At 40.4% G+C, this 24,979-nt stretch overlaps 1 protein-coding gene across 2 annotated transcripts; it reads left to right on the forward strand.

The window, feature by feature from the left end:
* Window positions 1-47: 47 nt before the first annotated feature.
* atp5f1c (ATP synthase F1 subunit gamma) lies at window positions 48-12,917 on the forward strand. 2 transcript variants are annotated; one of them, XM_061961295.1, is made up of 9 exons: window positions 49-180; window positions 655-689; window positions 3,614-3,745; window positions 3,815-4,022; window positions 9,337-9,480; window positions 9,545-9,609; window positions 9,671-9,826; window positions 9,912-10,008; window positions 12,804-12,917. In XM_061961295.1, exons 1-9 carry the CDS (start codon window positions 62-64, stop codon window positions 12,805-12,807), a joined length of 960 nt encoding a protein of 319 aa, XP_061817279.1. In that variant the 5' UTR covers window positions 49-61; the 3' UTR covers window positions 12,808-12,917. The 2 variants fall into 2 exon arrangements, with proteins under 2 accessions (XP_061817280.1, XP_061817279.1); XM_061961296.2 differs by lacking the exon at window positions 12,804-12,917 and having other exon boundaries at window positions 48-180; window positions 9,912-10,012.
* The last annotated feature ends 12,062 nt before the right edge of the window (window positions 12,918-24,979 follow it).

The following is a 24,979-nucleotide window of genomic DNA, read 5'->3' on the forward strand; positions in this document are numbered from 1 at the left end:
AATTAAAAAAAATTCCGCTATGGAAGACGAGGAGCCGCTTCGTCGGATTCTTCGCCCGGCAATGAACGCATCGTTCCACCATCTTTGCCGTCCCTGTGCGCATGCGCAGTTGTGTGCGCCTGACCTTCACACAGTCACCATGTTCGCCAGGAGCAGCTTGTTGGTGTTCGCCCCACAATGGTAAAACTTGACTTATTTAGAAGTCATTAATGTCGCACGCTGTGTCAAACTGTATTAGTAGAAAGACGTTTGTATACAAGAGCCGTAGTGTGAGCGTTTATCTGGGAGCCGAAGGACGCAAAGGTGTAGGCCGCGCCTAATGAATGACAGTGACGTTAGCACGAAGGCTAACAGCTAATGCTAAATAAACTTGTGACATTTGCACACTAAACTTGTGTCTCTGACTAATAAATGATGTTTATCTCATAACCTTCGTCATAAGTGGTAAACTTTACTGTGCAGACGTTAGCATTCTGCAGCGTTAGCATTAGCACACGCTAACTTCACCCACTGCCATGAAGACTTTGTCATGTGTTGCCATGAAATGTTACATCCATCCATCCATTTCCTACCGCTTGTCCCTGTGAGCATGTATTTGCATAAAGCTGCCCAGTGGTGATGTATAATGTGCATTAACTGTGTTTGTTTTGACAGTGGGCAGGTCAGGAACATGGCTACCTTGAAGGACAGTAAGTACTTGCAGTGAAAGACACCATCAGACATAATAATATTAATAATGTACACTTTGACACAAACACTGTTAATAATGCATGTAATGTCTCTTCCTGACTACACCTATGTCTCATTAATATACAGGACTGTCTGAGAAAATTAGAATATTGTGATAAAGTTATTTATTTTCTGTAATGCAATTTAAAAAAAAACTAAAATGTCATACATTCTGGATTCATTACACATCATCTGAAATATTGCAAGCCTTTTATTATTTTAATATTGCTGATTATGGCATACAGCTGAAGAAAACTCAAAAATCCTATCTCAAAAAATTTGAATATTTCCTCAGACCAAGTAAAAAAAAAAAGATTTATAACAGCAAAACAAAATCAAACATTTGAAAATGTCAATTAATGCACTCAGTACTTGGTTGGGAATCCTTTTGCACAGATTACTGCATGGAGGAAATCAGCCTGTGGCATTGCTGAGGTGTTATGGATGCCCAGGATGCTTCAATATCGGCCTTTAGCTCATTTGCATTATTGGGTCTGGTGTCTTTCAGCTTCTTCTTCACAATACCCCACAAATTCTCTAAGGGGTTCAGGTCAGGGGAGTTGGCAGGCCAATCGACGACAGTAATGCCTAGGGATGTCCCGATCCAGGTTTTTGCACTTCCGATCCGATACCGATGTTGTTTTTGCATTTCCGATCCGATACCGATACTGGCCTATCCGAGCATGTATTAAAGTTTAAAGTTTTTTTAGCCTACTTAGTTGTCAGAATCATGTTGAAAAGGGTTTTAGTACTCTTGATAACAACTAGCCAGCTGAATTAGGGGAGTTTGAATAATACACAATGGTTGGTAACAAGAAACTGACCTGTTTATTCAAGGATAAACACAAAATAGACAAAATTATACATGACAAACAGAAATGGCATCATTGAACTAGGGCTGGGCGATATGGCCTTTTTTAATATCGCGATATTTTAAGGCCATATCACGATACACGATATATATGTGGATATTTTGCCTTAGCCTTGAATGAACACTTGATGCATATAATCACAGCAGTATGATGATTATATGTGTCTACATTAAAACATTCTTCTTCATACTGCATTAATATATGCTACTTTTAAACTTTCATGCAGAGAGGGAAATCACAACTAAAAAAAATCACTATTTTTTTCATACGGTGTTTGCCTCGGCATTTTGATGGTGTGGCACCGAATGGAGATGTTGAAGTGCTGTTACATATTAGCAGTAATGCTACTTTTTATAGCAACGCTTTCGCCCCACACTTGACAAGTTACGGTTGTCTTTTCGACATATTCCCACTTAAAGCCAAACCACCGCCAGAAGATGGACCCCCTGCTGTTTTGGGGGGGAATTAATTCTTCCTTCCTTCATTCGATTACCACTCGCACGGCTGCGCTAGCATCACAGCTAACGTTAGCCATGCTGCTACCTCTCTGCTGGGAGAGGGCGTATACGTATGTGACGTATGACGTGACAGTATGTGACGTATGTAAAAAGGTGCACTCGCTGTCTGTGAGAAGGACAGACAACAAAGAGTGAGAAGAGCCTGTAGTGTAATGCCCGCAGCTAAAAGCAACTGCGTGAGAACGTATACCGGTACTCCAATATCACCATATAGTCATTTTCTATATCGCACAGAGACAGCTGACATTTTTACCGGTAACTTTTAATTCACATGGCCGTCTTAACGGTTAGGACACAGACCTGTGGATGTGTTGAAAGTGTGCTGGAAAATGCGGAACGGAAATTTGGGAGCGGCAGAAAAGTGGAATGTATTATTTAAATCAATGCTTTGGAAAACACGGACCGGAATTTCTTTTAAAAACTGGATCTGGATCGGCATTTTCCCATGCCTTGCCGATACGCATTTTTTGGCAAATATCGGCGGCCGATCCGATCCAAATATCGGATCGGGACATCCCTAGTAATGCCATGGTCAGTACACCAGTTACTGGTGGTTTAGGCACTGTGGGCAGGTGCCAGATGATGCTGGTAAATGTTCAACAGATGGAAGCATTTAGTGCTCTAAAATCTCTAGAAGCGTCTGACTTGGGCTATGGAAAAGCAGCACTGGACAGTTGCAGAGTGGTCCAGAGTCCTGTTTTCAGACGAAAGCAAGTTTTGTATTTCATTTGGAAGTCAAGGCGCTAGAGTCTGGAGGAAGGCTGGAGAGGAGCAAAATCCAAGTTGCTTGAAATCCAGTGTGAAGTTCCCACAGTCAGCAATGGTTTGGGGAGCCATGTCAGCTGCTGGTGTTGGTCCACTGTGTTTCATCAAGTCCAGAGTCAATGCAGCTGTGTACCAAGAGATTTTAGAGCCCTGGGCTTGTTGCTTTGCAATGAGATTTGCAGATGCAAATCAGCCTTTGGCTACAATCTGTCACATTTATATTTGATATGTTCATTAATGTGCATTGTATCATCCCACAAAGTTATAACAAATGACAACTTCCTATGAGGAGTTTTATTGTACATATAATACATATTAAACATATGTTTCATGTACCCTAAGATTTTTTGTTCAAATAAAGACCATAATGACAGTTTTTGTGGTCCTCTTTTATTTAGAAAAGTATCGAAATACATTTTGGTACCGGTACCGTTACCAGAATATTGGTATCTGGACAACCCTACTGTTATCATATGTGTAAGTATTGTACCTGCTGATGTAGTTGGGGAGGGGGGGAACACAAATATAAAAGTCCGATACCAATATAGGTCAAAATGCCAAATATTGACACCAATAATAAAAAAAGTCCGATACCAATATAGGGCAAAATGCCAAATATTGACACCAATAATCGCTGGATGTCTAGTTCTTGTCTTACACAAGGATTGTGAACAAAAAGTGCAGTTCCCCTCTAATGTCTAAAGCGCTAACAAAGCTTTCTGCTTGCAGTCACCATCCGTCTGAAGTCCATCAAGAACATCCAAAAGATCACTAAATCCATGAAAATGGTGGCCGCCGCCAAGTACGCTCGGGCTGAGAGGCAGCTGAAACCCGCCCGGGTCTATGGCTCCGGAGCCCTTGGTACGTCACCACCTCCTTGGACCGGGAGTTTTTAAAATGATGAGGCTGCTGACCGCTGTTGTCCCACAGCTCTGTACGAGAAGGCGGAGATTAAGGCGCCCGAGGACAAGGCAGCCAAGCACCTGATCATTGGCGTGACCTCCGACCGTGGTCTCTGCGGCGCCATCCACTCCGGCGTGGCCAAAACCATCAAGAACGAGATCGCCAACCTGACGGGCAGCGGCAAGGAGGTGATGGTGGTCAACGTGGGCGACAAGCTGAGAGGTATCCTGCACAGGTACGTCTGGCCCCGCCTCCTCATCGCCATTTTTGATTCTATTGTCCCCATAGGCCTCTTATAAGGGTACGCAGCATCAAGCGCTACTACCTACTGGCGCTGACGAGACGCGGGGCCGCCATCTTGGAGTGGTGATCCGCTCCACTCAGTGCAATTCATTTGGCAGGAGCAATGAACTTAATTAATTTTACCTCACTGAATACCACTGATTTTCACACGCTTTTTTGTCATACGTGTAGCTATGATAAAGGACACATGTTTTATTATTCATAGTTTGCGTAACAGTTATAGAATATTCTTATATGCTATAAGTGACCAGATCAAAACTGGGAATATAATCCCAGATAAGGGGGAAAAAACGGTCAGTTATTTTGAAGTTGAAGAAACAATATGATGAGGTTATATATGCATGCGTATATCCTACAAAAACAATGTATGACTACATTAGATATCTATACATCTTATAGATTGTATCTCTGTTGCTGCAGCAGCAGAGAGTTTATTCTGTCTTGACACTTTGTATTGATATTTTCTATTACATTCTTCCCTTAAATGATCACATGTTTACAGTGATTGTTTTATATGTATTTTTGATGTATGTCGCTTTGGATAAAAGCGTCTGCCGAATACTTCAACATAAACATATATAAACACCTGAAAGTCTTTATATCAGCTAAAACCACCAATCTGTTTCACTGGATTCAGAATAAAAGCAAATTCTGTCTTACCCAACAATGTTAGTATTTGAATATTGTTACTTGAAGACTTATTCCTGGTTACAATTATACTGTTAAGAAAGTATTGTCTTATACTTTGCCTAAAATGACAATGCATCATAATCAGTGGCGGCTGGTGAATTTTGTTTTAGGTGGGGCTGAAAGTTTGTAAACCAAACCCCTGTAGGGGGGTCATCCTCCCCCAGAAGATTTATTTGTGACTTTCACATACAAATGAAGCATTCTGGTTAAGGATGTAACGGTACACAAAAATTTTGGTTCGGTACGTACCTCGGTTTAGAGGTCACGGTTCGGTTCATTTTCAATACAGTAAGAAAACAACAAAATATAAATGTTTTGGTTATTTATTTACCAAATTTGTAAACAATGGCTTTATCCTTCTAACATTGGGAACACTTTAATAATTCAAATAGCTCTGTGTGTGATGGATGTGAGCCACCACTAGGCTGATCAGTGTAACAGCAGGCAGTCATGAATGCTAAGCATAACAATAACATACATATACATATACACACAGAGTCCATTGCCAGGGTTAATGTGGTCAACATATAAAAAATACAAACTAAATAAGATAAGGCTCAGAATGGTTTCTTAACAAAACCTTTCTACATATAAAGTGCTTTTTTTGATTGATTGATTGAGACTTTTATTAGTAGATCGCACAGTACAGTACATATTCCATACAATTGACCACCAAATGGTAACACCCCAATAAGTTTTTCAGCTTGTTTAAGTCGGGGTCCACGTTAATCAACATTAAACTGCCTCAAGTTGTTGCTCAGATTAAATAAAATGACAAAACGTTTCTTCTACATATAAAAAGTGCAACATTAAACCGTTTCAAGTCAACTGAGCCTCAGATTAACTTTTTTTTTTACCCCCCAGCCTTTAACCCTGGTGACTTTCACTCAATCTTCATGTTTTTTGCCAGAAAAAAAATCAGTTTTAGCCCTGCCTGACTCGCCGAGGAGAGGCTGCTTGAATGCGGTGTTTGCACGACGCTCGTCTTTCTCTTCGTTGAAGCGATGTTCACGTGGGGGTGGTGCTTCTTCAAATGGGTTAGCATGTGTTGCTTTGTTGTCGTAGCCCGGTCGCTGCTAGCATGCCGTGTGTTGTGCCTCGGTGTGCATTGTTTACACAACGTGCGGTACGCTACTTACCATATTTTTCGGACTATAAGTCGCAGTTTTTTTCATAGTTTGGCCGGGCTCCAGTGTGTCTTATATGTTTTTTTCCTTCTTTATAATGCATTTTCGGCAGGTGCGACTTATACTCCGAAAAATACGGTAATATGTCCATGTGGAAACTCGTTCGGTACACCTCCGAACCGAGCCGAAACGGTTCAATACAAATACACGTACCGTTACACCCCTAATTCTGGTGCAATCTGACAAAATAATGAAGACAAAATAGAACATTTCATAGGTTTGCAGAGAATTATATACAATAATACCCAGTACTGTATAGCCACTGTCTATCTGATTGTCTAGTTAGCTAACATATATTACCCCCCTACACAATCTGGACTGTGGTCCTAACTTTTACCCCTGTTGGCTTTTACAATGCTTATCTTCTTCATTTATTTCAACTTTATGTTATTCAAGTATGACATTTTTAAATGTAATTAATTTCATTGACAAGCAATTCTATTATGGTCATACTCTTGTTTACCATGAATTGATTAACGTGGACCCCGACTTAAACAAGTTGAAAAACTTATTGGGGTGTTACCATTTAGTGGTCATTTGTACGGAATATGTACTGTACTGTGCAATCTGCTAATAAAAGTTTCAATCAATCAATCAATCAATCAAGCAGCTACGATTTCAGTACTATTGAAGATCTTTGCTCCTTCTCAACTCTGTGGTAATATTCTTTTCACAAAATACAACCAATAGTACATTATAAGGCTGCAGCTAACGATTATTTTTCTATCGATTAATCTATAGATTATTTTTTCGATTAATCGGTTAATCTATAGATTATTTTTTTCGATTAATCTATAGATTATTTTTCCTTTTACCGATTTTTTTTTTTATTTAAAATGAAGATGAAAAAATAGATTTAGGCCAGTTTTTTCAAAAGGCATGACTTATTTCCAAAAAAAAAAAAAGAAGTATGGCCACTCAGTCAACATTGACAACAACATGACAAAATATTCTGTAACAATGTAAACATTTAAAACTTTTAACATTTAACAAAATTAAAAGTAGCTTATTTGCTTTTTAATGTGCAAATATAAAAGTAAACATCCAGTGCAAATCTTAATATTCTGCAATAGTATTAGCATTTCAAAAGTAAAAGTATTGCTTATTTTGCTTTAAAATGTACAAAAATAAAGATAAACATCCAATACAAAAAAGTGCAAAATGAAATATTCTGTAACAGTGTAAACATTTCAACAAAAGTAAAAGTATTGCTTATTTTGCTTAACACAACAATGATAGTATGATTAAAGTGAAAGTTAATTGTTCGTTTGTACATAGTATATGTAACTGTTAATGTTGTAAAAGGTATTTGCACAACTAATTAACGTTAGCGTCTTTGTAAACACTGAACAGGCACGCCAAACGCGCCTCTCAGAGCGAAACGGTGTTTTAGTTTATGAATTTACGACGCAGATACAAATGACACATTCATGATTTTGTATAATAACGTATACTCACGCGGACGATTGACTAGTTGATGGCAAGAACGCTGTCGGGTGTTTTCTTTTCAAATGTTCCTTCATAGCCGTTGTGCTGCTATGATAGGCCATTTCCGCTCGACACAGTGTGCATACAACAACTGTCAAGTGTTTTGCTTTTTTCGCTGTGCTTATCCCACACTTGAAGGGATGTACCAATGCTGAATGTGGCTTCTGGATTTCACTCAAAAGACCAGACCGTAGTTACTTTTTCCTTTTATTTTCCTTTAGTTTGCAACAGTTTTTCCAACGAAGAAACGGCTTCTTTTTTCTTCTTTAGTCTTTTTAGCAATCTTTAGCAGTGTTAGTAGACTTTAGTAGACTTTAGTTTCTTTAGCTGTCTTTAGTAGCCTTTAGTAGCATTTAGCTTCTTTAGTAGCCTTTAGCTTCTTTAGTAGCCTTTAGCTTCTTTAGTAGGTGAAAAACCTTTAAGGACAAAACACCAGAAGATTAACATGCTGTAAAAAATCAATCAATTATTATTAATTAGGCTATCAAACTCTTAACCATTAAACAAGTGCAAGGTAATGGACACATCTTTTCCCTTTAAGTTAAAACAGATTTTAAATAAATTGTCTCAACATAAATGCACCAAGATACATATAAAATACATTTAAACCCAGAAACACAATAGATAAATGCAGCAGAAAACCCAATATGCAAATACATAAATACCTAACAATTAACCACCTATTTAGATACATATTTAAAATCCATATTCAATATAAATATATTATTAAATTAGCAGTGAAACACTCAATCTTAAACGCTGTCTACTGGTAGAAAAATGCCCCTTTTTCTACGCCCTCACCAGCAGCCAATGATCCAACACAGTTAAATCAAACACTTTAAATTGAGCGACTTCACCCTCCTGATGAAGCAAACTGCTCCAACATTTATCAAACTAAGCAAAGAATATCAACACTTCCTTACTAAACAACAGTTACACAAAACACCGTGTGTATTTAGCCTCCAGACTAAGCACGCTACATGCACACAACTCCCCCGCACCCCCAATCTCGCCAGCGCAACAGCTGCGCCACACCCACAAAGAGAAGTAAAGTGCAATCTTACCGGCTGTCCGTTCAGCTTTTGGTTTTGGTACACTTTTGGCACAACTCTGGGTTTTCTGTAATGAACTAAACCTTTTTCCACTCTGCGCTGGCGTCTTTTGTACTCCTTGATTTGACACAGCTGTCTAATTACCGGGCTTGCGCACCAGCAGATGAGACGGGAGTGCGCCGCGTTATACCTGCGCGTGAACGTAAACTGATCGGCTCTGATCATATAAGCCGACTGGCCGAAATAATGGCGAATTATATACATTTCCTGGGGTTGCCTAGGTGAATAGGGATGCGGATGTGCTCTAAGATAAAATATAATTTTATTAAGTGGGGTTTGGCTGGTTGCTAAACAGCCACGGTTGCGAGCTCGCGCGTCAGCTGACGAGACAGCTGTTCGCCGCTACAACATTATTAGGCCGTTTATTGAAATACTCCCACACTTTTGACGACTTTTGGCGTGCTTTTTCCCCCTCGCTCGCACCGCTCGCATCGTCTGCTTGACGGTAGTGTGACGTAAATATGCGACGCGTCGACGCACAAAAACGACGTCAACGTATTTACGTAACCGACTACATCGACGCGTCGTTTCAGCCTTAGTACATTAATGTTAAATCTTACTAGTGAAAAGTAATCCCCCGATTCCTATTTTCAACAGTCCGCTCATTTGAGCACCATCTTTGTTTTCTACCTGTCAACTGTCAGTTTAGGCTGCTCATCACCACTTCAAGATGGCGGCCCAATTTCTCGCGTCACAGCAGCCAATGCTGCGTCTACTTATAACATGTCTATGATTGTCCCCGCTCACTCTTCATCTTCTTCCTCCTCAGAACTCACAGCAAGCACATCATGCTCAACTGTAAGGAAGTGGGTCGCAAGCCGCCCACCTTTGGGGACGCCTCCATCATCGCCGGAGAGCTTCTCAACTCTGGATACGAGTTTGACCAGGGCGCCGTCATCTATAACCGCTTCAGGTGCGTATTCCGGCTGGCGTTTATCGAAGCTCCAATAATAAAAAACGCCGTCGCCCTGGTGCAGGTCTGTCATCTCCTACAAGACGGACAAGAAGCCCATCTTCTCCAACGACACGGTCGCTAACGCAGGTGACGTCTTCAATGGTCACGTGACCCAGCCCGGGACTAAACTGCCCTCCCCCCCCCACAGAGACCATGGGCATGTACGATGACATCGACGCTGACGTGCTGAGGAACTACCAGGAGTTCGCTCTGGTCAACATCATCTACTTGGCCCTCAAGGAAGGTTCTACCAGCGAGCAAAGCGCCAGGATGACCGCCATGGACAGCGCCAGCAAGAATGCATGTGAGTGTGTGGTTACTATGGCAATCTGCTCAAGTTACAGTACGGTGGTCGCGGTGATGCACTCTGACGCCTTTTCCCTCCTCAGCTGAGATGATCGACAAGCTGACGTTGACATTCAACCGCACCAGACAGGCCGTCATCACCAAGGAGCTGATCGAGATCATCTCTGGAGCCGCCGCTCTGTGAGTGTGATAGAGTAGCTTACTCTGGATGCGGAATGCTGGTCTGATATCTTCTTAGGACAAGGACTCCGGTCAGAGAGTAGGGCACAGAGAGGCTTTCAGGCACTCTTTAATGGTGAAGTTGGACAAGTGTGGTCTAAAGGGAACACATACAAAGAATGATTAGGATACATTTACGCAATATAATATGCAATAATATAACAGGATGTGTATAATGTTATATATAATATACTCTACAATGTGTTATACAAACAAATGTACATGGACAATTAAAGCAGTCCATTACAGATGAATGAAGAATAAGCACTGTTGATTTAGACCAGAAGTGCTCATTACGTCGATCGCGAGCTACCGGTCGATCGCGGAGGATGTGTCAGTCCATCGCCAGCCAGGCATTAAAAAAATAGTCCTAAAAATGAGCGATCATAAATCTTCACTATGACGTCACTTGTTTGACATTCACGGCACCCGAGGGTCTTCTGAGATGACGCTGGCTGCTGCCAGCTCATTAAAATTACCGACGGGAAGGCGAGAAACACTTTATTTCAACAGACTCTGGCGCCGTACCTGTCGTCAAAACTCCAAAGACCAACTGCACAGTCGCACAATAAAAGCGCTTCTTCATCCTGCCTGCGCTAACAAAATAAGAGTCTCAGAAAGCCGGCGTGCACAAGCTAGCAAGCTACAGAGTTTGCCGCCAATGTATTTCTTGTAAAGTGTATACAAAGGAGTATGGAAGCTGGACAAATAAGATGCCAAAAACCAACCACTTTCATGTGGTATTAGACAGAAAGGAGGACTTTTTTTCTCCTCCATTCGAAAATGCGGACGTTATCAGCACTACTGTCTGATTCCTATCAATGCAAGTCATCAGAATCAGGTCATACACCAACTTATATTCTTGTCTTCATGAAAGAAAGGAATCTATATGTGTTAAACATGCTTGTATTATCTTTAAACACCTTTAACTTATTAACAATATGTGTTAAACATGCTTGTATTATCATTAAACACCTTTAATTTATTAACAATATTAACTATATGTGTTAAACATGCTTGTATTATCTTTAAACACCTTCAACTTATTAACAATATGTGTTAAACATGCTTGTATTATCATTAAACACCTTTAATTTATTAACAATATTAACTATATGTGTTAAACATGCTTGTATTATCTTTAAACACCTTCAACTTGTTAACAATATTAACTATATGTGTTCAACATGCTTGTATTATCATTAAACACCTTTAATTTATTAACAATATTAACTATATGTGTTAAACATGCTTGTATTATCTTTAAACACCTTCAACTTGTTAACAATATTAACTGTGTTAAACATGCTTGTATTATCTTTAAACACCTTCAACTTGTTAACAATATTAACTATATGTGTTAAACATGCTTGTATTATCATTAAACACCTTTCATTTATTAACAATATTAACTATATGTGTTAAACATTCTTGTATTATCTTTAAACACCTTCAACTTGTTAACAATATTAACTATATGTGTTAAACATGCTTGTATTATCATTAAACACCTTTCATTTATTAACAATATTAACTATATGTGTTAAACATGCTTGTATTATCTTTAAACACCTTCAACTTGTTAACAATATTAACTATATGTGTTAAACATGCTTGTATTATCTTTAAACACCTTCAACTTGTTAACAATATTAACTATATGTGTTAAACATGCTTGTATTATCATTAAACACCTTTCATTTATCAACAATATTAACTATATGTGTTAAACATTCTTGTATTATCATTAAACACCTTTAATTTGTTAACAATATTAACTATATGTGTTAAACATGCTTGTATTATCTTTAAACACCTTCAACTTGTTAACAATATTAACTATATGTGTTAAACATGCTTGTATTATCATTAAACACCTTTAATTTATTAACAATATTAACTATATGTGTTAAACATGCTTGTATTATCTTTAAACACCTTCAACTTGTTAACAATATTAACTATATGTGTTAAACATGCTTGCATTATCTTTAAACACCTTTACCTTGTTAACAAAAACATATTTCATAAATAAGTAAATATAAATGATATATATGAATGAGGTAGCTCCCCACGACTTGATCAATTGAAAAGTAGCTCGCCTGCAGAAAAAGTGTGAGCACCCCTGATTTAGACAGTGCTTTAAACGTGGTCTGTGTCGCCCTCTAGTGATAGAATAGTGTAACTACTGTGTAACAAGTATTAACAGGGCGAAAGTTGAGCTGGCGAATTATATCGTCAAGCAGAAACATTGTTGCAAACAAACACTCGGTTAAGGCTACATCTAACACATTATAGGCATTTTCATATTAATAACCGTGCTATATTTGACGTATACTTACATTTTAGCCAGGAACGCACACAATGCTGTTTACACAATCCCCCAAGTGCCCATATTACGCAGAAACGCTACAAACAGGAAATGACGACTCAGACTAGATTGCCAAATTAAGAGCACAGAAAATCTAACATCTCAAAACTGCGTCAGAATAAGATAAGACTAAAACACTTTCTGACAGTGAGTCTCCATCTTTTCATCATCCTCTTTTTCTTTCTCTTTCATCCTCTTTTTCCTCCATTCACATTTCTGACGCCATCTGCTGCATTCAGGAACTGAGGAGGTAACCTGGTAGAGGTTAGATCCTCCCATGTAGACCTCACTCCTTTAGATCCCGCTCTACTTTTAGTCCAACTGGAAGATGTTGGTTAGTCCTCATGAAAGAGAGCTTTTGAGACTGTTCTTTGTCTCTTCGCAGATAAGCGGACCAGACAGACGTTTAGAAGTGAAGCAGCAGTCGTCAACAGTCACAGTCGTTAATGTTTTGTTTGTAAAATATACGCGGAGAATAAAACTCTTCATGACAACCTCATCACTGCTGCGTGCTTTGTTTTGTTTCTGGTGCCTTTCTTGCTCACAATACAAAGATCAGTGTTTGTACAGTCACGAAAAGTCATGGACTTTTAAAATACATTTTCCTGGAAGAGTCATGGAAATATATCTAAAGTGCCATTAGTACAATAAAGATCAATGTGTCAGGACTCAAATTGTTGAGTGTTGCCTTAACCTCTTAAGGCCTAAGCTATTTGTTTACATGCTTTTTTTTTTAATTTCTCTTTGCTATTTGGGCTAATTGGACCCTAATTAGAATAAAAACTAAAAATCATATTTTGATATGATGTACTTAGTCCATAAGTACACAAACGTGTACTTCATGTTTAGTGACATGCTAATTCTTATTTTTACACTTTCTTTTTTTTTCAAATTCTATTGTGTTATACTTTTCTGACACCACCAGATGACAGTATAAGTGTCCACATAAGCACATAAAACCCCAATTCAGTAGTGTACACAATTTTGAAAATAAGAGCCAAAAGGTGCTGTCCACGCATATATATATATATATATATATATATATATATATATATATATATATATATATATAAATATTATACACATATGTATATATATTATACACATACAGTATATACACATATACATAAATACACACACACACATATATATGTATATATATATATATTATACAAATATGTATATATATTATACACATACAGTATATACACATATACATAAATATACACACACATATATATATACATATGTATGTGTGTGTATATATATATATATACATATGTATGTGTGTGTGTATATATATATATATATATATATATGCATATATATATACACATACATAAATATACACACACACACATATATATATATATATGTGTGTGTGTGTATATTTATGTATATGTGTGTATATATATATATATATATATATATACATATTTATTTAAAAATATGTATAAATATGCACAAGCGGTAGAAAATGGATGGATGCATATATATATATATATATATATATATATATATACATATGTGTGTGTATATATATATATATATATATATACAGGTAAAAGCCAGTAAATTAGAATATTTTGAAAAACTTGATTTATTTCAGTAATTGCATTCAAAAGGTGTAACTTGTACATTATATTTATTCATTGCACACAGACTGATGCATTCAAATGTTTATTTCATTTAATTTTGATGATTTGAAGTGGCAACAAATGAAAATCCAAAATTCCATGTGTCACAAAATTAGAATATTACTTAAGGCTAATACAAAAAAGGGATTTTTAGAAATGTTGGCCAACTGAAAAGTATGAAAATGAAAATTATGAGCATGTACAATACTCAATACTTGGTTGGAGCTCCTTTTGCCTCAATTACTGCGTTAATGCGGCGTGGCATGGAGTCGATGAGTTTCTGGCACTGCTCAGGTGTTATGAGAGCCCAGGTTGCTCTGATAGTGGCCTTCAACTCTTCTGCGTTTTTGGGTCTGGCATTCTGCATCTTCCTTTTCACAATACCCCACAGATTTTCTATGGGGCTAAGGTCAGGGGAGTTGGCGGGCCAATTTAGAACAGAAATACCATAGTCCGTAAACCAGGCACGGGTAGATTTTGCGCTGTGTGCAGGCGCCAAGTCCTGTTGGAACTTGAAATCTCCATCTCCATAGAGCAGGTCAGCAGCAGGAAGCATGAAGTGCTCTAAAACTTGCTGGTAGACGGCTGCGTTGACCCTGGATCTCAGGAAACAGAGTGGACCGACACCAGCAGATGACATGGCACCCCAAACCATCACTGATGGTGGAAACTTTACACTAGACTTCAGGCAACGTGGATCCTGTGCCTCTCCTGTCTTCCTCCAGACTCTGGGACCTCGATTTCCAAAGGAAATGCAAAATTTGCATGGTTGGGTGATGGTTTAGCCCCATAGAAAATCTGTGGGGTATTGTGAAAAGGAAGATGCAGAATGCCAGACCCAAAAACGCAGAAGAGTTGAAGGCCACTATCAGAGCAACCTGGGCTCTCATAACACCTGAGCAGTGCCAGAAACTCATCGACTCCATGCCACGCCGCATTAACGCAGTAATTGAGGCAAAAGGAGCTCCAACCAAGTATTGAGTATTGTACATGCTCATATTTTTCATTTTCATACTTTTCAGTTGGCCAACAATTCTAAAAATCCCTTTTTTGTATTAGCCTTAAGTAATATTCTAATTTTGTGACACATGGAATTTTGGATTTTCATTTGTTGCCACTTCAAATCATCAAAATGAAATGAAATAAACATTTGAATGCATCAGTCTGTGTGCAATGAATAAATATAATGTACAAGTTACACCTTTTGAATGCAATTACTGAAATAAATCAAGTTTTTCAAAGTATTCTAATTTACTGGCTTTTACCTGTGTATATATATATATATATATATATATATATATATATATGCATCCATCCATTTTCTACCGCTTGTGCATATTATTTATACATATTTTTAAATATATATATATATATATATATATATATATATATAATAAATTATAAATGGGTTGTACTTGTATAGCGCTTTTCTACCTTCAAGGTACTCAAAGCGCTTTGACACTACTTCCACATTTACCCATTCACACACACATTCACACACTGATGGAGGGAGCTGCCATGCAAGGCGCTAACCAGCACCCATCAGGAGCAAGGGTGAAGTGTCTTGCTCAGGACACAACGGACATGACGAGGTTGGTACTAGGTGGGGATTGAACCAGGGACCCTCGGGTTGCGCATGGCCACTCTTCCACTGCGCCACGCCGTGTCCCTTAAGCTGTCCCTTAAGCCTGGACAAATTGGCAAAAATGCATCAATTGTAAAATTAAAAAAATACCATGGTATTTATACATATTCTCCCATTTTTAATTTGATTGTAAATAGATTTTATTTTTAAAATTACATATTGATATTTTTTTAATCAGTATTTACATTTTAAAAAAAAATACACTTTTAATATTCTAAGTCCAGACTTACAATCACAAACATACATATTGAATACGTTGATGTAGTGCTTTATTAAATAGTGAAACACCGGAAATTGTACATTGAAAAATGGTTACTATTTTCTATTGCGTCATTTGTGTTGCCTTGGAAGACATTAGTTCGTGTAGCCGCGCATGCGTGCCCCCTGGCGGCCATCTTGACCAGGGCACGCAGTTCGTATTGTGTCCGCTGGGAGGTGCTGTCGGACAGGAAATGGGCCAAGACTGTCTGGACGCCACAAAGAGAAGTTTGAAGAGCGTGTGAGTTAAAATGTTTCTTTTTTTATTAATTCCCTTCTTCAAGGTGACATACTGGGATATATTTCAAGTCGGGCTTGTTGTTTGTGGAAGAGAAACAGTCACTTTGACTTTTCGCAGCAAATTAGTGAACAAACGAGACGCAGCTGGTGGCCTAAAGTGTTTTTATTTTAATGACTTAAGACGTGAAAGTAAGGACATTTCTTCCAGGGTTACTTTCTTTAACTGCCTCAGAGCTTTAGTTTTTAATAATATATTCCCTTTTGCCAAAAAGCTTCAGTGAAATCTTCAAGTTTCCAGCACATTTTGTTTTTTAAGTCACTATTAACTTCACAAACTTTTTTTTGGGGGGGAGGACGCAAATCTGCAGGATTAACTTTATGGTTTGAGTTTATTTTCAACATGCCTAAAGTTGCCATTTGCAGTTTCCCTTTACAACACGTGGGAAAAGGAGTAGGAAGAAGCAGAGTTGATCTAATCTGTAACTTTTTTTCCATTTCATAGCAATAACTAACACATTTGTTCACTTCCTGTTCTCAATGTGCACACAATTTACTGCACAAATAATAAATAAAGGTGTCAAGAAAATGAATAGTTAAACAAATTTTGATGAACATAATGACATTATGATAGGTTCAATGTGTTTATCAGAGTTATTCTACTTTGTAAACACCTTAAGCTTAAACAGTTTGTTGAACTGGATCATATTAGTACATTTCCTCATCCATTAATTCCACATAGTAGTCATTTTATTTCAGATTCTCAGAAGAAAAAAAAAATACGACAATAAAAACCAAATAAAAGAAATACAAGCAGAAATAAAATAAATAAAAACTTTTATAAAATAAAAAAAAAGAACATAAAAAAAACACTCCACAATATAATAATAATAATAATAATTAAAGCTGCAAGCAGCGTTGGTCGGGCCCGCGTATTTGGCAGGTGCTAGTCCTAAGTGTCCCAATACTTTTGTCTACTTTTAGTCTGAAGTGTCCCAAGACTTTTGTCTAGTGTACCTACCTTGTCTGCATTGTGTGGGCACGTTGGTGTTTCCTGCTTTTAAGCAGCCATCTTAAAAGAGCAGCAGCAGCGCAGCAGCATCAGCGCAGCGTGTCTTTGAAGGGTCATAAAATCAAAACCGGAGCACTTATTAAAACTCTTTCGATAACTTTTATTTAGAAGGGTTCAATCACTCTCCTGTGTTATTTGGTAGCCGAAACGACAAACGCGCTCAGAGGAGATAATGTTTGAAGAAAGGTGACCGGTTTTTACAAAAATGTTGTTTAGAAGGGGGAATAGCAAACTTCCTGTTGATTTTTGCTGGGGGTTGTCAATTAATGAAATGTAGGTCTAAGTGAGACCTACATAGAGGTTTTTGTTTCATGTCTCTCCGACCTTCCCAGTTGGAGTTATAGGCAGTTTTGTAGTTTTTGTCTTCAGAGGAGCAGTTTTTTCTCCGTTTTATTCAAAAATGGCTGTAGAGCGCAATTTTTAAATTTGGGGTTAGGTTTCTTTATTAGATCGCAATTTTTGCCAGTCCTGATGTGTGCGTTCAGTTCGGTGAGTTTTGAAGCATGTTAAGGGGGTCAAAATACAGCTCAGAGGCAAAAGTGACTGTTTTTAGTACTTTTTTGTCTTGAAGGGGGAATTACCAACTTCCTGTTGATTTTTGCCCGAGGATATACAATTATGAAAACTAGGTCTAAGTCAAACCTACATACAGGTTTTTGTTTCATGTCTCTCCGATCTTCCTAGTGGGAGATATAGGCAGTCTAGTTTTATTCTTTCCTAGGGGGCGCTAGAGCGCAATTTTGAGTTTTGGGGTTCGTTTTTTTAAAAAAAAGGTAATTTTCGCAGGTCCTGATGTGTGGGTCAAATATGGTGAGTTTTGAAGCATGTTAAGTGGGTCAAATTTCAGTTTGTTGTGGCGGCGGAAGAATAAAGAATAATAAAACCTTACAAATACAATAGGTCCTTATGTCCCATTGCGGGCCCTAATAATAATACATTTTATTTGGTATAGCCCTTTTCAGAGCACTCAAAGACGCTTTACAGGATTAAAAAATATATATATATATAAAACAGTTTAAAGTAATAATATAAAATACAATATACTGATATATTCCACATGGTGATATACTAAAGGTTTTAAGTGTTACATTTTTCTCTAAGGTTACATTTCTCCTCTTTTTTTCTCCCACAAACATTCATTTTTGGGCAGCAGGTTATATTTTGCCTTAAAAATAATTGAAATTAAATATTTTTGCTTCAATAAAGAAAAGGTTTGAATTTTCTCCATATCCAACATTATGTATTATTTTGTAACCCCTTTAGTGTATAAAATGTATACTTTGGTAGTTTGTAGCCATATTTCTGCACAATAACTCAGATATGGCAACAGCAGCCAGCAGTAGAGAATATGGAGTGATTATTTTGTATTTTTTTTTATCCAACATTAGCTTGAAAATGTGCAAAACAATTCAGGGATTTGATTTATGAATAAAAAAAAAAAAAATGTTCTGGTTCATTGTTCACGCAAACTCTTTAATTCTTAGTTTTTAAAGGTGTATTTGTATTTATTTAAAATGGTTTGATCATATTTATGTTGAAATCCGATTTGTTACACACACTCACTCACTCACTCACTCACTCACTCACTCACTCACTCACTGTGAAATACAAAAAAAACAAATAAAAAAACAGCTGGTTTTATTTAAAACAACTTAAATTCCTCCAATAAACTTAACAATTTAAGGGCTTTCCTACTTTTCACCTTCTTCCAAATGTAATAACTTGAAATCATTACACACACACACACACACACACACACACACACACACACACACACACACACACACACACACACACACACACACACACACACACACACACACACACACACACACACGTTCTTCAATCAATCAATCTTTATTTATATAGCCCTAAATCACAAGTGTCTCAAAGGGCTGCACAAGCCACAACGACATCCTCGGTACAAAGCCCACATATGGGCAAGGAAAAACTCACCCCAGTGGGACGTCAATGTGAATGACTATGAGAAACCTTGGAGAGGACCGCATATGTGGGTAACCCCCCCCCCTCTAGGGGAGACCGAAAGCAATGGATGTCGAGTGGGTCTGACATAATATTGTGAGAGTCCAGGCCATAGTGGATCCAACATAATAGTAAGAGTCCAGTCCATAGTGGATCCAACATAATAGTAAGAGTCCAGTCCATAGTGGGGCCAGCAGGACACCATCCCGAGCGGAGACGGGTCAGCAGCGTAGAGATGTTCCCAGCCGATGCACAGGCGAGCGGTCCACCCCGGGTCCCGACTCTGGACAGCCAGCACTTCATCCATGGCCACCGGACCTGTGCCCCCCCCCCCCCCCCCCCTCAAGGAAAAGGGGAGCAGAGGAGAAAAGAAAAGAAACGGCAGATCAACTGGTCTAACAGGGGGGCTATTTAAAGGCTAGAGTATACAAATGAGTTTTAAGATGGGACTTAAATGCTTCTACTGAGGTAGCATCTCTAATTGTTACCGGGAGGGCATTCCATAGTACTGGAGCCCGAATAGAAAACGCTCTATAGCCCGCAGACTTTTTTTGGGCTCTGGGAATCACTAATAAGCCGGAGTTCTTTGAACGCAGATTTCTTGCCGGGACATATGGTACAATGCAATCGACAAGATAGGACGGAGCTAGACCGTGTAGTATTTTATACGTAAGTAGTAAAACCTTAAAGTCACTTCTTAAGTGCACAGGAAGCCAGTGCAGGTGAGCCAGTATAGGCGTAATATGATCAAACTTTCTTGTTCTTGTCAAAAGTCTAGCAGCCGCATTTTGTACCAACTGTAATTTTTTAATGCTGGACATAGGGAGACCCCAAAATAATACGTTACAGTAGTCGAGACGAGACGTAACGAACGCATGAATAATGATCTCAGCGTCGCTAGTGGATAAAATAGAACGAATTTTAGCGATATTATGGAGATGAAAGAAGGCCGTTTTAGTAACACTCTTAATGTGTGATTCAAACGAGAGAGTTGGGTGGAAGATAATACCCAGATTCTTTACTGATTCGCCTTGTGTAATTGTTTGGTTGTCAAATGTTAAGGTGGTATTATTAAATAAATGTAATAACTTCCTACTTTTCACCTTCTTCCAAATGTAATAACTTGAAATCATTACACACACACACACACACACACACACACACACACACACACACACACACACACACACACACACACACACACACACACACACACACACACACACACACACACACACACACACACACACACACACTGTCACACACACGTTCTTGTATTTCTTACCTTCTTGAGACCTGAGAAAAATGCCTCCCTCTTTAGGACCACCCTTTCTAGATATATAAAGATGTATATTTACAACATTAATAATATATACATACTATGTTAATATAAAAAAACTTGTGAAAAATGAGTTGGAATTTCACAAGAAAAAGGTCATAATTTCACAAGAAAAACTTTTGGCAGTATTATAATAAAAGTTGTGATTTTACTCAACGCAAGTCGAAGACCTCCATGAAAGATAAAAACAAAGGACCCAGATTTCCCTCGCCCGGACGCGGGTCACCGGGGCCCCCCTCTGGAGCCAGGCCCGGAGGTGGGGCACGATGGCGAGCGCCTGGTGGCCGGGCCTGTCCCCATGGGGCCCGGCCGGGCACAGCCCGAAGAGGCAACGTGGGTCCCCCCTCCAATGGGCTCACCACCCATAGCAGGGGTCATAGAGGTCGGGTGCGATGTGAGCTGGGCGGCAGCCGAAGGCAGGGCACTTGGCGGTCCGATCCTCGGCTACAGAAGCTAGCTCTTGGGACGTGGAACGTCACCTCGCTGGGGGGGAAGGAGCCTGAGCTAGTGCGCGAGGTGGAGAAGTTCCGGCTAGATATAGTCGGACTCACTTCGACGCACAGCAAGGGCTCTGGAACCAGTTCTCTCGAGAGGGGCTGGACTCTCTTCCACTCTGGCGTTGCCGGCAGTGAGAGGCGACGGGCTGGGGTGGCAATTCTTGTTGCCCCCCGGCTCAGAGCCTGTACGTTGGAGTTCAACCCGGTGGACGAGAGGGTAGCTTCCCTCTGCCTTCGGGTGGGGGAACGGGTCCTGACTGTGGTTTGCGCTTACGCGCCAAACCGCAGCTCAGAGTACCCACCCTTTTTGGATTCACTCGATGGAGTACTTGAGAGTGCTCCCCTGGGTGGTTCCCTCGTTCTACTGGGGGACTTCAATGCTCATGTTGGCAGCGACAGTGAAACCTGGAGAGGCGTGATTGGGAAGAATGGCCGCCCGGATCTGAACCCGAAGTGGTGTTTTGTTATTGGACTTTTGTGCCCGTCACAGATTGTCTATAACGAACACCATGTTTAAACATAAGGGTGTCCATATGTGCACTTGGCACCAGGACACCCTAGGCCGCAGTTCCATGATCGACTTTGTAGTTGTGTCATCGGATTTGCGGCCTCATGTTTTGGACACTCGGGTGAAGAGAGGGGCGGAGCTTTCTACCGATCACCACCTGGTGGTGAGTTGACTGCGATGGTGGGGGAGGATGCCGGACGGACCTGGCAGGCCCAAACGCATTGTGAGGGTTTGGTGGGAACGTCTGGCAGAGTCTCCTGTCAGAGAGAGTTTCAATTCCCACCTCCGGAAGAACTTTGAACATGTCACGAGGGAGGTGCTGGACATTGAGTCCGAATGGACCATGTTCCGCGCCTCTATTGTTGAGGCGGCTGATTGGAGCTGTGGCCGCAAGGTAGTTGGTGCTTGTCGTGGCGGCAATCCTAGAACCCGTTGGTGGACACCGGCGGTGAGGGATGCCGTCAAGCTGAAGAAGGAGTCCTATCGGGTTCTTTTGGCTCATAGGACTCCTGAGGCAGCGGACAGGTACCGACAGGCCAAGCGGTGTGCGGCTTCAGCGGTCGCAGAGGCAAAAACTCGGACATGGGAGGAGTTCGGGGAAGCCATGGAAAACGACTTCCGGACGGCTTCGAAGCAATTCTGGACCACCATCCGCCGCCTCAGGAAGGGGAAGCAGTGCACTATCAACACCGTGTATGGTGGGGATGGTGTTCTGCTGACCTCGACTGCGGATGTTGTGAATCGGTGGAGGGAATACTTCGAAGACCTCCTCAATCCCACCAACACGTCTTCCTATGAGGAAGCACTGCCTGGGGAGTCTGTGGTGGGCTCTCCTATTTCTGGGGCTGAGGTTGCTGAGGTAGTTAAAAAGCTCCTCGGTGGCAAGGCCCCAGGGGTAGATGAGATCCGCCCGGAGTTTCTTAAGGCTCTGGATGCTGTGGGGCTGTCTTGGTTGACAAGACTCTGCAGCATTGCGTGGACATCGGGGGCGGTACCTCTGGATTGGCAGACCGGGGTGGTGGTTCCTCTCTTTAAGAAGGGGAACCGGAGGGTGTGTTCTAACTATCGTGGGATCACACTCCTCAGCCTTCCCGGTAAGGTCTATTCAGGTGTACTGGAGAAGAGGCTACGCCGGATAGTCGAACCTCGGATTCAGGAGGAACAGTGTGGTTTTCGTCCTGGTCGTGGAACTGTGGACCAGCTCTATACTCTCGGCAGGGTCCTTGAGGGTGCATGGGAGTTTGCCCAACCAGTTTACATGTGTTTTGTGGACTTGGAGAAGGCATTCGACCGTGTCCCTCGGGAAGTCCTGTGGGGAGTGCTCAGAGAGTATGGGGTAACGGACTGTCTGATTGTGGCGGTCCGCTCCCTGTATGCTCGGTGCCAGAGCTTGGTCCGCATTGCCGGCAGTAAGTCGGACACTTTTCCAGTGAGGGTTGGACTCCGCCAAGGCTGCCCTTTGTCACCGATTCTGTTCATAACTTTTATGGACAGAATTTCTAGGCGCAGTCAAGGCGTTGAGGGGATCTGGTTTGGTGGCTGCAGGATTAGGTCTCTGCTTTTTGCAGATGATGTGGTCCTGATGGCTTCATCTGGCCAGGATCTTCAGCTCTCACTGGATCGGTTCGCAGCCGAGTGTGAAGCGACTGGGATGAGAATCAGCACCTCCAAGTCTGAGTCCATGGTTCTCACCCGGAAAAGGGTGGAGTGCCATCTCCGGGTTGGGGAGGAGATCTTGCCCCAAGTGGAGGAGTTCAAGTACCTCGGAGTCTTGTTCACGAGTGAGGGAAGAGTGGATCGTGAAATCGACAGGCGGATCGGTGCGGCGTCTTCAGTAATGCGGATGCTGTATCGATCCGTTGTGATGAAGAAGGAGCTGAGCCGGAAGGCAAAGCTCTCAATTTACCGGTCGATCTACGTTCCCATCCTCACCTATGGTCATGAGCTTTGGGTTATGACCGAAAGGACAAGATCACGGGTACTGAAATGAGTTTCCTCCGCCGGGTGGCGGGGCTCTCCCTTAGAGATAGGGTGAGAAGCTCTGCCATCCGGGGGGAGCTCAAAGTAAAGCCGCTGCTCCTTCACATGGAGAGGAGCCAGATGAGGTGGTTCGGGCATCTGGTCAGGATGCCACCCGAACGCCTCCCTAGGGAGGTGTTTAGGGCACGTCCGACCGGTAGGAGGCCGCGGGGAAGACCCAGGACACGTTGGGAAGACTATGTCTCCCGGCTGGCCTGGGAACGCCTCGGGGTCCCACAGGAAGAGCTGGACGAAGTGGCTGGGGAGAGGGAAGTCTGGGCTTCCCTGCTTAGGCTGCTGCCCCCGCGACCTGACCTCGGATAAGCGGAAGAAAATGGATGGATGGATGGCAAGTCAAAATTTTATAAGAAAAACTGAACATTTGTGCAATTTTATGAAAAGAGTCGCAATTTTACTCAATAACAGTCGCAGTTTTACAAGAAAACTTAAAAATGTTGGCAACATTACAATAATAATCGGAAATTTACTTGGCAAAATGATGACAAAATTCATAATTTTACTCAAAAAAATTTGATAAATGTCAGAATTTTCTATGACAAATGTCACCATTTTGCATTAAAAAGTAATAATTTTACATACAAAAGTAATTCATTTTAAAAGAAAATCTTGCAATATTACAGAAACAGAAATAATAAGAGAAATTGTTCCCAATTTTATAAGAAAAAAGTCGACACATGAGAAAAATATTTATATATTTTATTTTTTTGAATTTTTTGTTGGTAATTGGTTTTTAATCTTAAATATTTACTTCAAGTTATTACAGTATGTCTCTACATACATTTATTTTTTTATTTTGGCCAAAGGGGGCACATTTCATTTTAACTCGCACTTACAGATGTAGCGACCAACTGTAGTTACTGACAGTGGGTTTCTGAAGTGTTCCATGTGGTGATATCCTTTACACACTGATGTTGCTTGTTGCTCTGATCCAAGGTCACAGGCATGCTGCTTACATGCAGTGATTTCTCCAGATTCTCTGAACCTTTTGATGATATTACAGACCGTAGATGGTGAAATCTCTAAATTCCTTGCAATAGCTGCTTGAGAAATGTTGTTCTTAAACAATTTGCTCAGGCATTTGTTGACAAAGTGGTGACCCTCGCCCCGTCCTTGTTTGTGAACGACTGAGCATTTCATGGAAGCTGCTTTTATACCCAATCATGACACCCACCTGTTCCCAATTAGCCTGTTCACCTGGGGGATGTTCCAAATAAGTCTTTGATGAGCATTCCTCAACTCTCTGTCTTTTTTGCCACTTGTGCCAGCTTTTTTGAAACATGTTGCAGGCATCAAATTGCAAATGAGCTAAAATGTGCAAAAAATAAGAAAGTTTCTCAGTGTGAAC

Source organism: Nerophis lumbriciformis, linkage group LG05, assembly GCF_033978685.3.
Source record: "Nerophis lumbriciformis linkage group LG05, RoL_Nlum_v2.1, whole genome shotgun sequence".
Lineage (NCBI taxonomy): Eukaryota > Metazoa > Chordata > Actinopteri > Syngnathiformes > Syngnathidae > Nerophis > Nerophis lumbriciformis.